The 17,006-nt window shown below is 42.2% G+C and overlaps 1 protein-coding gene across 5 annotated transcripts in view; it reads right to left on the minus strand.

The window, feature by feature from the left end:
* Nucleotides 1–17,006, minus strand: part of LOC139756535 (ATP-dependent DNA helicase Q1-like) — a 111,616-nt gene that overhangs the window by 26,762 nt on the left and 67,848 nt on the right. For 3 of the 5 annotated variants that reach the window (XM_071676082.1, XM_071676080.1, XM_071676078.1), the window contains exon 9: nt 3,134–3,315. In XM_071676082.1, coding sequence (XP_071532183.1) covers nt 3,134–3,315 — 182 coding nt within the window. The remainder of the gene's footprint in view (nt 1–3,133; nt 3,316–17,006) is intronic. The other 2 variants (XM_071676081.1, XM_071676079.1) reach the window with 1 other exon arrangement.

Consider the following 17,006-nt stretch of genomic DNA (forward strand, 5'->3'; position numbering starts at 1 on the left):
CTAACTCTCCTGAAACTACACTGCTTCTCAACAATCAGTTGTACTGTGCGTGGCACCACCCTCTCATTCACCCCTCTACTACACACCTCTACCAGGCAACTTATACTTCCATGATTTGCACATTAATTCATTTCTTTGTTTTGATACAAAAGCACCATGTATGTACTCTGCTACTTCTCAGGTAACTCACTATGGGCCATACATGCATCAAGCACTACAACTAACCAATCAAAAAACCATTACCTCTTTTTATCTTTTCCTAAACTTTTTCTTATTCTACCTTAAGCTCATTAATACAGTTTTTTACAGTGACTGACATGGCACAAGCAACACATGCCCCAGTCAAAGCTATCTCAGGTGAAAAAAAAATCAAGAGGAAAAGAAAGAAATTAATCATGGTTCTGCAGGTGCTTATAGACCAGACTCTTAAAGGAAGAAGAGCTATGTGAAGAGGGAAAGACAAAGAATAGAATTCCACAGCTTATCTGTCTGAGAGAAGGAAGCATCATGACAGCCATTCCTTGAGTGCTTGGTCTCCACAAAGAATCTTTGAGAAGCAGCAGCCAATTATGTGCCATGGGTCCAAACCTTTTAGGTGGAGGGGACACATGCAGACAGCTCACAATGGCTAAAATAATACAACTAAAAAACACAAGAATAGCTATATCACAATTTATACAAAAAGAAGGCTGAAGAGGTGATGCAAGGAGGACTGCTGAGACAGAAGGCTTTAGATTCCACTCTAATTAATAAAGAAGTAGAGAATGAGCCATCCCAGATGTGTGAGCAGCATTTCATAAATGGGGAAGTAAAACCTCGGTAGATATGAAATAGCTCCTCACAATAAATATATTACGCCACATATACAACACTCCCAGCTTTAGAGAAAAATACATTGCAATGTTGATTATGTGGGGTCTCCTGGATTGAGAAGATGATATGATTATGCCCATCACATTTATGTTATAACAAGGTTAAACTATAGTGTTTTGAAGCTGAACTGAAGGATATGAATGATTATTAAAATGATTATTCAACTGTAAACAAGAGCAAGGTTATTAGGTTCAGTAGGGTTGAGGGACAAGTTAATTGGGAGGTAAGTTTGAATGGAGAAAAACAGAAGGAAGTGAAGTGTTTTAGATATCTGGGAGTGTACTTAGCAGCAGATGGAACCATGGAAACAGAAGTGAGTCACAGGGTGGGGGAGGGAGAGAAGGCTCTGGGAGCGTTAAAAAATATGTGAAAGGCGAGAACGTTATCTTGGAGAGCAAAAGTGGGTATGTTTGAAGGAATAGTGGTTCCAACAATGTTATATGATTGCGAGGATGGCCTAGAGATAGGGTTGTGCGGAGGAGGGTGGATGTGTTGGAAATGAAATGTTTGAGGACAATATGTGGTGTGGAGTGGTTTGATCAAGTAAGTAATGAGAGGGTAAGAAAAATGTGTGTGGTAATTAAAAGAGTGTGGTTGAGAGAGCAGGTGTATTAGAATGGTTTGGACTCATGGAGAGAATGAGAGAGGAAAGATTGACAAAGAGGATATATGTGTCAGAGGTGGAGGGAAGCAGGAGAAGCAGGAGACTACGCTGGAGGTGGAGGGATGGGATGAAAAAGATTTTGAGCAATCGGGGCCTGAACATACAGGAGGGTGAAAGGCATGTAAGGAACAGAGTGAACTGGAACGATGTGGTATACCGGGTGATCAAACCTGAAAAGTATATCTTAGCTTTGGCCTTATGTAAGATATGAATAACTTGCTGACCATTTCCTTATCCATATGCTTGAAGGTTATTCTGATATTTGCCAGAATCAGTTTGTACTCTTAACTCTTCTCTTAATAAAGGGTCTCTGGCAACGAGTTAGGGATGATGCAACGCCCAATTCTTTTCATACATAGAATCCTGAGACTTAATTCTTGCTAGATGATAATCATACCCAGTCCTTCTATTGCTTTGTCCCATCCTAATTACTAAACATTTGCTCTGTATGAATATCATCAAGCATATTTCAGACCGACTTTGAAGTCTGTTCAGGTCCCCAATATAAGCTGATGCAATCCTTACTTTTTACTTCCCTCATGACATTTGCATCATCTGCAAACATTCAGGGAAAGGTCCATGCCATCAAGCAAGTCATTTACATAGATCAAGATGAGGAATATCCCCAGGAAGAAACCTTGTGACACTCAGCTGGTCACCGCAACCCATGAGGAAAAAGTTCCTCTAACATGTATGCTCTGTTTTCTCCCACTGAGATAATCTTCTATATATCAGAGGAGTTTCCCTTTGGTCTTGCCTGGCAATCCAGCTTCTTAATCAGCCTCCCATGCACTACAGTAACAAATACTTTCTGGCAGTCCAGATACAAACAGTCTATCCAGTTTTCCCTTCTGTCTGGCATTGAGCTCATCCCTTGTAGAATTCTACATGGTTTGTTATGCATGACCCTAAAACCAAGCTGTCTCTCATTTAGTTAGTTTTTTTCTCTGTCAAAAATCCCCTCAGTCTCTAATAATCTTTTCCAGAACCTTATACACCACTCATTGGTGAGATCAGTCTGTAGTTCAGCACCTGTTCCTATTCTTCTTTTATCATAAGTGATGTTTCCTCTTTTCCATTTCCTTGACACTTTTCTGCTCACCAGTGGCATCTTGAACAGTAATTCAAGTGGTTTGTCAAGCATATCTGCACTCTTCTTGAGCAGATATAGTGAAATTTCATCAGAACCATAAGCCTTGTACTGGTCAAGTCCTTTTCATAGTAGTCTGTTAACACCTTTCCTATATATCTCAATGATTTCTAAAACCTTCTCCCCATTCCATCTCCCTAGTGATGGGGTTATAATGTTTTCCATTGTGAAAACACTTCTGAACTTCTTACTCAGTTCCTCACATATTTAACATAAGATTCTAGTTAACTAATTTTGGAAAATTAACAAGGGGACTGGTCTATCCATCCATATCTCTGATGCCTGTTCCCCTCCAGGAACTCCCTCAAGGGGATGGCTACGACAAAAGTCTCTCCATAACTAGTGAACTCCAGTGCAAGGCATTGGTAATCATATTCAATATAAGGGATCACAATTTTTAAATACTTAAAAACATTTCTTTGTCAAACAGACATATTATTACTTACCTGTTAGTTTTTGATCCATACTTGTGGCCTTTGTGAGAATCATGAGAATGTGTTCACCATATTTTGTTGTGTCTAAATTCTTAGTTTCTCGTGGTGTTCTGCAATGATCACACATGCTCTGGCAGTCTGCAGTTTCCCACCTCTCATCAAAGTGCTCAGCAATGATATTTCTACGGCATCTGCTAGGAACAAGTAGAAACTTTAGGTTTGTCATTAGATTTGTTATTCTGTAAATCAACATATAAGAGCAAGGATTCTATCTAACAATCTCTTGTAGCACTCGATTAATGGTACCCAAGTCTCCCTCACAATTTCCCTTACCTCCTTAATTTCTCACAATCCACTCTCCTAAAAATTATAATTTTTTATTACTTGATTGCCATTTCCTGCGTTAGAAAGGTAGCATCAGGAAACACAAGAAGAAAGACCCATCCACGTACATTATTATCATTATTGTTATACTTAATCACCGTTTCTCATGTCAGCAAGGTAGTGCCTGGAAACAGATGAAGAAAGACCCATCCACACATATATATATATATTTTTTTTCTTTTTTCTTTTTTTTATATTTTGTCGCTGTCTCCCGCGTTTGCGAGGTAGCGCAAGGAAACAGACGAAAGAAAGAAATGGCCCAACCCCCCCCCATACACATGTATATACATACGTCCACACACGCAAATATACATACCTAAACAGCTTTCCATGGTTTACCCCAGACGCTTCACATGCCTTGATTCAATCCACTGACAGCACGTCAACCCCGGTATACCACATCGCTCCAATTCACTCTATTCCTTGCCCTCCTTTCACCCTCCTGCATGTTCAGGCCCCGATCACACAAAATCTTTTTCACTCCATCTTTCCACCTCCAATTTGGTCTCCCTCTTCTCCTCGTTCCCTCCACCTCCGACACATATATCCTCTTGGTCAATCTTTCCTCACTCATTCTCTCCATGTGCCCAAACCACTTCAAAACACCCTCTTCTGCTCTCTCAACCACGCTCTTTTTATTTCCACACATCTCTCTTACCCTTCCGTTACTCACTCGATCAAACCACCTCACACCACACATTGTCCTCAAACATCTCATTTCCAGCACATCCATCCTCCTGCGCACAATTTTATCCATGGCCCACGCCTCGCAACCATACAACATTGTTGGAACCAATATTCCTTCAAACATACCCATTTTTGCTTTCCGAGATAATGTTCTCGACTTCCACACATTCTTCAAGGCCCCCAGAATTTTCGCCCCCTCCCCCACCCTATGATCCACTTCCGCTTCCATGGTTCCATCCGCTGCCAGATCCACTCCCAGATATCTAAAACACTTCACTTCCTCCAGTTTTTCTCCATTCAAACTCACCTCCCAATTGACTTGACCCTCAACCCTACTGTACCTAATAACCTTGCTCTTATTCACATTTACTCTTAACTTTCTTCTTCCACACACTTTACCAAACTCAGTCACCAGCTTCTGCAGTTTCTCACATGAATCAGCCACCAGCGCTGTATCATCAGCGAACAACAACTGACTCACTTCCCAAGCTCTCTCATCCCCAACAGACTTCATACTTGCCCCTCTTTCCAAAACTCTTGCATTTACCTCCCTAACAACCCCATCCATAAACAAATTAAACAACCATGGAGACATCACACACCCCTGCCGCAAACCTACATTCACTGAGAACCAATCACTTTCATCTCTTCCTACACGTACACATGCCTTACATCCTCGATAAAAACTTTTCACTGCTTCTAACAACTTGCCTCCCACACCATATATTCTTAATACCTTCCACAGAGCATCTCTATCAACTCTATCATATGCCTTCTCCAGATCCATAAATGCTACATACAAATCCATTTGCTTTTCTAAGTATTTCTCACATACATTCTTCAAAGCAAACACCTGATCCACACATCCTCTACCACTTCTGAAACCACACTGCTCTTCCCCAATCTGATGCTCTGTACATGCCTTCACCCTCTCAATCAATACCCTCCCATATAGTTTACCAGGAATACTCAACAAACTTACACCTCTGTAATTTGAGCACTCACTCTTATCCCCTTTGCCTTTGTACAATGGCACTATGCACGCATTCCGCCAATCCTTAGGCACCTCACCATGAGTCATACATACATTAAATAACCTTACCAACCAGTGAACAATACAGTCACCCCCGTTTTTTATAAATTCCACTGCAATACCATCCAAACCTGCTGCCTTGCCGGCTTTCATCTTCCGCAAAGCTTTCACTACCTCTTCTCTGTTTATCAAATCATTTTCCCTAGCCCTCTCACTTTGCACACCACCTCGACCAAAACACCCTATATCTGCCACTCTATCATCAAACACATTCAACAAACCTTCAAAATACTCACTCCATCTCCCTCTCACATCACCATATATATATATATATATATATATATATATATATATATATATATATATATATATATATATATTTTTTTTTTTTATACTTTGTCGCTGTCTCCCGCGTTTGCGAGGTAGCGCAAGGAAACAGACGAAAGAAATGGCCCAACCCCCCCCCCCTACACATGTATATACATACGTCCACACACGCAAATATACATACCTACACAGCTTTCCATGGTTTACCCCAGACGCTTCACATGCCTTGATTCAATCCACTGACAGCACGTCAACCCCGGTATACCACATCGCTCCAATTCACTCTATTCCTTGCCCTCCTTTCACCCTCCTGCATGTTCAGGCCCCGATCACACAAAATCTTTTTCACTCCATCTTTCCACCTCCAATTTGGTCTCCCTCTTCTCCTCGTTCCCTCCACCTCCGACACATATATCCTCTTGGTCAATCTTTCCTCACTCATTCTCTCCATGTGCCCAAACCACTTCAAAACACCCTCTTCTGCTCTCTCAACCACGCTCTTTTTATTTCCACACATCTCTCTTACCCTTACGTTACTCACTCGATCAAACCACCTCACACCACACATTGTCCTCAAACATCTCATTTCCAGCACATCCATCCTCCTGCGCACAACTCTATCCATAGCCCACGCCTCGCAACCATACAACATTGTTGGAACCAATATTCCTTCAAACATACCCATTTTTGCTTTCCGAGATAATGTTCTCGACTTCCACACATTTTTCAAGGCCCCCAGAATTTTCGCCCCCTCCCCCACCCTATGATCCACTTCCGCTTCCATGGTTCCATCCGCTGCCAGATCCACTCCCAGATATCTAAAACACTTCACTTCCTCCAGTTTTTCTCCATTCAAACTCACCTCCCAATTGACTTGACCCTCAACCCTACTGTACCTAATAACCTTGCTCTTATTCACATTTACTCTTAACTTTCTTCTTCCACACACTTTACCAAACTCAGTCACCAGCTTCTGCAGTTTCTCACATGAATCAGCCACCAGCGCTGTATCATCAGCGAACAACAACTGACACTTCCCAAGCTCTCTCATCCCCAACAGACTTCATACTTGCCCCTCTTTCCAAAACTCTTGCATTTACCTCCCTAACAACCCCATCCATAAACAAATTAAACAACCATGGAGACATCACACACCCCTGCCGCAAACCTACATTCACTGAGAACCAATCACTTTCCTCTCTTCCTACACGTACACATGCCTTACATCCTCGATAAAAACTTTTCACTGCTTCTAACAACTTTCCTCCCACACCATATATTCTTAATACCTTCCACAGAGCATCTCTATCAACTCTATCATATGCCTTCTCCAGATCCATAAATGCTACATACAAATCCATTTGCTTTTCTAAGTATTTCTCACATACATTCTTCAAAGCAAACACCTGATCCACACATCCTCTACCACTTCTGAAACCACACTGCTCTTCCCCAATCTGATGCTCTGTACATGCCTTCACCCTCTCAATCAATACCCTCCCATATAATTTACCAGGAATACTCAACAAACTTATACCTCTGTAATTTGAGCATTCACTCTTATCCCCTTTGCCTTTGTACAATGGCACTATGCACGCATTCCGCCAATCCTCAGGCACCTCACCATGAGTCATACATACATTAAATAACCTTACCAACCAGTCAACAATACAGTCACCCCCTTTTTTAATAAATTCCACTGCAATACCATCCAAACCTGCTGCCTTGCCGGCTTTCATCTTCCGCAAAGCTTTCACTACCTCTTCTCTGTTTACCAAATCATTTTCCCTAACCCTCTCACTTTGCACACCACCTCGACCAAAACACCCTATATCTGCCACTCTATCATCAAACACATTCAACAAACCTTCAAAATACTCACTCCATCTCCTTCTCACATCACCACTACTTGTTATCACCTCCCCATTTGCGCCCTTCACTGAAGTTCCCATTTGCTCCCTTGTCTTACGCACTTTATTTACCTCCTTCCAGAACATCTTTTTATTCTCCCTAAAATTTAATGATACTCTCTCACCCCAACTCTCATTTGCCCTTTTTTTCACCTCTTGCACCTTTCTCTTGACCTCCTGTCTCTTTCTTTTATACATCTCCCACTCAATTGCATTTTTTCCCTGCAAAAATCGTCCAAATGCCTCTCTCTTCTCTTTCACTAATACTCTTACTTCTTCATCCCACCACTCACTACCCTTTCTAATCAACCCACCTCCCACTCTTCTCATGCCACAAGCATCTTTTGCGCAATCCATCACTGATTCCCTAAATACATCCCATTCCTCCCCCACTCCCCTTGCTTCCATTGTTCTCACCTTTTTCCATTCTGTACTCAGTCTCTCCTGGTACTTCCTCACACAGGTCTCCTTCTCAAGCTCACTTACTCTCACCACCCTCTTCACCCCAACATTCACTCTTCTTTTCTGAAAACCCATACAGATCTTCACCTTAGCCTCCACAAGATAATGATCAGACATCCCTCCAGTTGCACCTCTCAGCACATTAACATCCAAAAGTCTCTCTTTCGCACGCCTGTCAATTAACACGTAATCCAATAACGCTCTCTGGCCATCTCTCCTACTTACATAAGTATACTTATGTATATCTCGCTTTTTAAACCAGGTATTCCCAATCATCAGTCCTTTTTCAGCACATAAATCTACAAGCTCTTCACCATTTCCATTTACAACACTGAACACCCCATGTATACCAATTATTCCCTCAACTGCCACATTACTCACCTTTGCATTCAAATCACCCATCACTATAACCCGGTCTCGTGCATCAAAACCACTAACACACTCATTCAGCTGCTCCCAAAACACTTGCCTCTCTTGATCTTTCTTCTCATGCCCAGGTGCATATGCACCAATAATCACCCACCTCTCTCCATCAACTTTCAGTTTTACCCATATTAATCGAGAATTTACTTTCTTACACTCTATCACATACTCCCACAACTCCTGTTTCAGGAGTATTGCTACTCCTTCCCTTGCTCTTGTCCTCTCACTAACCCCTGACTTTACTCCCCAGACATTCCCAAACCACTCTTCCCCTTTACCCTTGAGCTTCGTTTCACTCAGAGCCAAAACATCCAGGTTCCTTTCCTCAAACATACTACCTATCTCTCCTTTTTTCACATCTTGGTTACATCCACACACATTTAGGCACCCCACTCTGAGCCTTCGAGGAGGATGAGCACTCCCCGCGTGACTCCTTCTTCTGTTTCCCATTTTAGAAAGTTAATACAAGGAGGGGAGGATTTCTGGCCCCCCGCTCCCGTCCCCTCTAGTCGCTTTCTACGACATGCGAGGAATACGTGGGAAGTATTCTTTCACCCCTATCCCCAGGGATAATATACATATATATATACATATATACATACACACACATACGCACATATACACACACACTCACATACATATATATACATATGAAAAATGTAAGAAACAATTCAGAAAACTGAAACTTCTAGCTTGAAATGAATGGAAAAAAATGAATGTCACATAATGGTTCAACCTCTGGCTATGGAAAAAAGGAAATGTATAATTTATTTACACAAACGTCAATAGCAGTTCTCATCATATATATATATATATATATATATATATATATATATATTTATTTTTTTTTTATTATACTTTGTCGCTGTCTCCCGTGTTTGCGAGGTAGCGCAAGGAAACAGACGAAAGAAAGAAATGGCCCAACCCCCCCCCATACACATGTATATACATACGTCCACACACGCAAATATACATACCTAAACAGCTTTCCATGGTTTACCCCAGACGCTTCACATGCCTTGATTCAATCCACTGACAGCACGTCAACCCCGGTATACCACATCGCTCCAATTCACTCTATTCCTTGCCCTCCTTTCACCCTCCTGCATGTTCAGGCACCGATCACACAAAACCTTTTTCACTCCATCTTTCCACCTCCAATTTGGTCTCCCTCTTCTCCTCGTTCCCTCCACCTCCGACACATATATCCTCTTGGTCAATCTTTCCTCACTCCTCTCCATGTGCCCAAACCACTTCAAAACACCCTCTTCTGCTCTCTCAACCACGCTCTTTTTATTTCCACACATCTCTCTTACCCTTACGTTACTCACTCGATCAAACCACCTCACACCACACATTGTCCTCAAACATCTCATTTCCAGCACATCCATCCTCCTGCGCACAACTCTATCCATAGCCCACGCCTCGCAACCATACAACATTGTTGGAACCACTATTCTTTCAAACATACCCATTTTTGCTTTCCGAGATAATGTTCTCGACTTCCACACATTCTTCAAGGCCCCCAGAATTTTCGCCCCCTCCCCCACCCTATGATCCACTTCCGCTTCCATGGTTCCATCTGCTGCCAGATCCACTCCCAGATATCTAAAACACTTCACTTCCTCCAGTTTTTCTCCATTCAAACTCACCTCCCAACTGACTTGACCCTCAACCCTACTGTACCTAATAACCTTGCTCTTATTCACATTTACTCTTAACTTTCTTCTTCCACACACTTTACCAAACTCAGTCACCAGCTTCTGCAGTTTCTCACATGAGAGCAAATGGGAACTTCAGTGAAGGGCGCAAATGGGGAGGTGATAACAAGTAGTGGTGATATGAGAAGGAGATGGAGTGAGTATTTTGAAGGTTTGTTGAATGTGTTTGATGATAGAGTGGCAGATATAGGGTGTTTTGGTCGAGGTGGTGTGCAAAGTGAGAGGGTTAGGGAAAATGATTTGGTAAACAGAGAAGAGGTAGTGTAAGCTTTGCGGAAGATGAAAGCCGGCAAGGCAGCAGGTTTGGATGGTATTGCAATGGAATTTATTAAAAAAGGGGGTGACTGTATTGTTGACTGGTTGGTAAGGTTATTTAATGTATGTATGACTCATGGTGAGGTGCCTGAGGATTGGTGGAATGCGTGCATAGTGCCATTGTACAAAGGCAAAGGGGATAAGAGTGATTGCTCAAATTACAGAGGTATAAGTTTGTTGAGTATTCCTGGTAAATTATATGGGAGGGTATTGATTGAGAGGGTGAAGGCATGTACAGAGCATCAGATTGGGGAAGAGCAGTGTGGTTTCAGAAGTGGTAGAGGATGTGTGGATCAGGTGTTTGCTTTGAAGAATGTATGTGAGAAATACTTAGAAAAGCAAATGGATTTGTATGTAGCATTTATGGATCTGGAGAAGGCATATGATAGAGTTGATAGAGATGCTCTGTGGAAGGTATTAAGAATATATGGTGTGGGAGGAAAGTTGTTAGAAGCAGTGAAAAGTTTTTATCGAGGATGTAAGGCATGTGTACGTGTAGGAAGAGAGGAAAGTGATTGGTTCTCAGTGAATGTAGGTTTGCGGCAGGGGTGTGTGATATATATATATATATATATATATATATATATATATATATATATATATATATATATATATATATATATATATATATGTTTAATTTGTTTATGGATGGGGTTGTAAAGGAGGTAAATGCAAGAGTCCTGGAAAGAGGGGCAAGTATGAAGTCTGTTGGGGATGAGAGAGCTTGGGAAGTGAGTCAATTGTTGTTCGCTGATGATACAGCGCTGGTGGCTGATTCATGTGAGAAACTGCAGAAGCTGGTGACTGAGTTTGGTAAAGTGTGTGGAAGAAGAAAGTTGAGAGTAAATGTGAATAAGAGCAAGGTTATTAGGTACAGGTAGGGGTGAGGGTCAAGTCAATTGGGAGGTGAGTTTGAATGGAGAAAAACTGGAGGAAGTGAAGTGTTTTAGATATCTGGGAGTGGATCTGTCAGCGGATGGAACCATGGAAGCGGAAGTGGATCATAGGGTGGGGGAGGGGGCGAAAATTTTGGGAGCCTTGAAAAATGTGTGGAAGTCGAGAACATTATCTCGGAAAGCAAAAATGGGTATGTTTGAGGGAATAGTGGTTCCAACAATGCTGTATGGTTGCGAGGCGTGGGCTATGGATAGAGATGTGCGCAGGAGGATGGATGTGCTGGAAATGAGATGTTTGAGGACAATGTGTGGTGTGAGGTGGTTTGAGCGAGTAAGTAACGTAAGGGTAAGAGAGATGTGTGGAAATAAAAAGAGCGTGGTTGAGAGAGCAGAAGAGGGTGTTTTGAAATGGTTTGGGCACATGGAGAGAATGAGTGAGGAGAGATTGACCAAGAGGATATATGTGTCGGAGGTGGAGGGAACGAGGAGAAGAGGGAGACCAAATTGGAGGTGGAAAGATGGAGTGAAAAAGATTTTGTGTGATCGGGGCCTGAACATGCAGGAGGGTGAAAGGAGGGCAAGAAATAGAGTGAATTGGAGTCATGTGGTATACAGGGGTTGACGTGCTGTCAGTGGATTGAAGCAAGGCATGTGAAGCGTCTGGGGTAAACCATGGAAAGCTGTGTAGGTATGTATATTTGCGTGTGTGGACGTGTGTATGTACATGTGTATGGGGGGGGGGGTTGGGCCATTTCTTTCGTCTGTTTCCTTGCGCTACCTCGCAAACGCGGGAGACAGCGACAAAGTATAAAAAAAAAAAAAAAAAAAAAAAAAAAAATATATATATATATATATATATATATATATATATATATATTTTTTGTTATACTTTGTCGCTGTCTCCCGCGTTTGCGAGGTAGCGCAAGGAAACAGACGAAAGAAATGGCCCAACCCCCCCCATACACATGTATATACATACGTCCACACACGCAAATATACATACCTACACAGCTTTCCATGGTTTACCCCAGACGCTTCACATGCCTTGATTCAATCCACTGACAGCACGTCAACCCCGGTATACCACATCGCTCCAATTCAATCTATTCCTTGCCCTCCTTTCACCCTCCTGCATGTTCAGGCCCCGATCACACAAAATCTTTTTCACTCCATCTTTCCACCTCCAATTTGGTCTCCCTCTTCTCCTCGTTCCCTCCACCTCCGACACATATATCCTCTTGGTCAATCTTTCCTCACTCATTCTCTCCATGTGCCCAAAACACTTCAAAACACCCTCTTCTGCTCTCTCAACCACGCTCTTTTTATTTCCACACATCTCTCTTACCCTTACGTTACTCACTCGATCAAACCACCTCACACCACACATTGTCCTCAAACATCTCATTTCCAGCACATTCATCCTCCTACGCACATCTCTATCCATAGCCCATGCCTCGCAACCATACAACATTGTTGGAACCACTATTCCTTCAAACATACCCATTTTTGCTCTCCGAGATAATGTTCTCGACTTCCACACATTCTTCAAGGCCCCCAGATTTTCGCCCCCTCCCCCATCCTATGATCCACTTCCGCTTCCATGGTTCCATCCGCTGCCAGATCCACTCCCAGATATCTAAAACACTTCACTTCCTCTAGTTTTTCTCCATTCAAACTCACCTCCCAATTGACTTGACCCTCAACCCTTCTGTACCTAATAACCTTGCTCTTATTCACATTTACTCTTAACTTTCTTCTTCCACACAATTTACCAAACTCAGTCACCAGCTTCTGCAGTTTCTCACATGAATCAGCCACCAGCGCTGTATCATCAGCGAACAACAACTGACTCACTTCCCAAGCTCTCTCATCCCCAACAGACTTCATACTTGCCCCTCTTTCCAAAACTCTTGCATTTACCTCCCTAACAACCCCATCCATAAACAAATTAAACAACCATGGAGACATCACACACCCCTGCCGAAAACCTACATTCACTGAGAACCAATCACTTTCCTCTCTTCCTACACGTACATATGCCTTACATCCTCGATAAAAACTTTTTACTGCTACTAACAACTTACCTCTCACACCATATATTCTTAATACCTTCCACAGAGTATCTCTATCGACTCTATCATATGCCTTCTTCAGATCCATAAATGCTACATACAAATCCATTTGCTTTTCTAAGTATTTCTGTCATACATTCCTCAAAGCAAACACCTGATCCACACATCCTCTACCACTTCTGAAACCACACTGCTCTTCCCCAATCTGATGCTCTGTACATGCCTTCACCCTCTCAATCAATACCCTCCCATATAATTTCCCAGGAATACTCAACAAACTTATACCTCCATAATTCAAGCACTCACCTTTGTCCCCTTTGCCTTTGTACAATGGCACTATGCAAGCATTCTGCCAATCCTCAGGCACCTCACCATGAATCATACATACATTAAATAACCTTACCAACCAGTCAACAATACAGTCACCCCCTTTTTATATAAATTCCACTGCAATACCATCCAAACCCGCTGCCTTGCTGGCCTTCATCTTCCGCAAAGCTTTTACTACCTCTTCTCTGTTTACCAAATCATTTTCCCTAACCCTCTCACTTAGCACACCACCTCGACCAAAACTCCGTATATCTTCCACTCTATCATCTAACACATTCAACAAACCTTCAAAATACTCACTCCACCTCCTTCTCACATCACCACTTCTTGTTATCACCTCCCCATTTGCGCCCTTCACTGAAGTTCCCATTTGCTCCCTTGTCTTACGCACTTTATTTACCTCCTTCCAGAACATCTTTTTATTCTCCCTAAAATTTAATGATACTCTCTCACCCCAACTCTCATTTGCCCTCTTTTTCACCTCTTGCACCTTTCTCTTGACCTCCTGTCTCTTTCTTTTATACATCTCCCACTCAATTGTATTTTTTCCCTGCAAAAATCGTCCAAATGCCTCTCTCTTCTCTTTAACTAATAATCTTACTTCTTCATCCCACCACTCACTACCCTTTCTAATCAACCCACCTCCCACTCTTCTCATGCCACAAGCATCTTTTGCGCAAGCCATCACTGATTCCCTATATACATCCCATTCCTCCCCCACTCCCCTTACTTCCATTGTTCTCACCTTTTTCCATTCAGTACTCAGTCTCTCCTGGTACTTCCTCACACAAGTCTCCTTCCCAAGCTCACTTACTCTCACCACCCTCTTCACCCCAACATTCACTCTTCTTTTCTGAAAACCCATACAAATCTTCACCTTAGCCTCCACAAGATAATGATCAGACATCCCTCCAGTTGCACCTCTCAGCACATTAGCATACAAAAGTCTCTCTTTCGCACGCCTGTCAATTAACACGTAATCCAATAACGCTCTCTGGCCATCTCTCCTACTTACATACGTATACTTATGTATATCTCGCTTTTTAAACCAGGTATTCCCAATCACCAGTCCTTTTTCAGCACATAAATCTACAAGCTCTTCACCATTTCCATTTACAACACTGAACACCTTACTTATGGTAAATGTGCAACAATGTTCCAAAAAATTTCACTAAACAATTTCAATCTCAACTTTCAAGTTTAAAGAAACTCTAAAAAATATATATTTGTTTCATAGTTGATCAGCATTTCCCACATTAGCAAATTGGTACCAGGAATAGAAAAAGAAAGTCCACATCTGCTCACATTCTTTAACTTTCATGTGTAATGCACCAAAACCACAGCATCCTATCCAAAACCAGGCTGACCCCACAGACCTTCCCATGGTCTACCCAGCATGCTTTACATGTCCTGGTTCAGTCCATGAACAGCATGTCTAACCCTGTATAACATATCATTCCAATTCACTACAACCTGTGCATGCCTTTCACCCTCTTGCATGTTAAGGCTCCAATCCCCCAAGATCTTTTTAAATTCATCTTTCCATCCCCAACTAGGTCTCTCTGTTCTCCTTGTTCCCTTTACTGACACATATACCCTCTTTGTCAACATTTCCTCACTCATTCTCTCCATGTTCAAACCACTTCAGCACACCCTCTTCAGCTCCCTCAACCACACCTTTTTTTAACACTTCTCTCATATCCTTTCATTACTTACTCGATCAAACCACCATACACCACATATTGTCCTCAAACACTTAAATTCCAACACATCCAACATCCTCTGCACAGCCTTATCTATAGCCTTATCCACATAATACTGTTCGGACTACCATACTTACAAAGACACCCATTTTTGCCCTCCCAGAATACGATCTCTCCACACGTTCTTCAGTGCTACCCAAACCTTCACCCCCTTATCCACCCAATGACTCACTTCACTTCACTTCCTCCAATTTTTCACCATTCAAACTCACACTTCAACTACCCTGTCTCTCAACCCTGCTAATGTTAATAATCTTCCTATTATTTACATTTTCTCTCAACTTCCTCCTTTTATACATTTCTAAACTCAGCAAACAACTTATGCTATTTCTCACTCAAATCTGCCACCAGTGCTGTATCATCAGCAAACAACTGACTCACTTCGTAGGCCCTCTCATCACTTACAAACTGCATACTTGCCCTTTCTCCCAGACACATGCTTTTATTTACCTAACCAACCCATCCACAAACAAATAAAACAACCACAGTGACATCGCACACCCCAATCGAAGACCAACATTCACTTGATACCATTCACTCTCCTCTCTTCCTACTCATGCACATGGACCACACCCCTGATAAAAACTTTCTGCTGCTTCTAGCAGTTTTCCTCCCATGCCATCATAGTTGGTAGGCAGGCAACAACCAGGGAGGTATATTACCAGTACTACCCGCCTGGGTATCAGAAGAGTTAATGATGAGTGCATAGTGAGCCAGCACTTCACAGATGGTCAAGTTGCACTCTGACACAGGTGCCTGTCTTTTCTTTCTGCCTCACCTAAATGTGGACTGCTTGCTTTCTGTCCACAAACATACAATGTATCTCTCCCTGTCACACACAACACTCGACAACACTTAACTCAGCTCATTCTTCTTAACTCTAAATTATCCTGTCGCGAGTGCTATGTGCTAGCCCAATCTTTTGGCAATATGGTAGGAGCAATAGATAGAAGTAGTAGGTAGGAACATTTAGGTAGGACTATTGGGTAGAAACATTACATAGAAAGATAGAAGCAGTGGGTAAGAACATTAGGTAGAAGCCTCTGCAAACACTGTGCTAGACTGGCCCTCTGCCAGTGGCCTTTAAAGGGTGAGGCACTAAAGGCTAAAAAGCAGCACTAAATTTCACTAGTTATTGAGACTATTGCCATGGCCACCCCACTGAGGGAGTTCCTAAAGGGAATAGGCATCAAAGATATAGAGACCATATATTCTTAAAACCTTCCACATGGTATCTCCATCAACCCTATCATATGCTTTCTCCAGATCCACAAAGGCCACACACAAATGCATCTGCTTTTCCAAGTATTTCTCACACACACTCTTTCAAGCAAACATCTGATTTACACATCCTCCACCACCCCTAAAACCACACTTTTCCTCCCCACTCAGATGCTCTGTGCATGCTTTCATTCTCAATCACTACCCTTCCATACAACTTACCAAGTACACTCAACAAACTTATACCTCTGTAGTTTGAACACACACCTTTATCCCCTTGCCTCTACGCAATGGCACCATTCTGCCAATCCTCAGGCACCTCCCCATGATCCATACATACA

The sequence above is a fragment of the Panulirus ornatus genome, chromosome 22, assembly GCF_036320965.1.
Source record: "Panulirus ornatus isolate Po-2019 chromosome 22, ASM3632096v1, whole genome shotgun sequence".
Taxonomy (NCBI): Eukaryota; Metazoa; Arthropoda; class Malacostraca; order Decapoda; family Palinuridae; genus Panulirus; species Panulirus ornatus.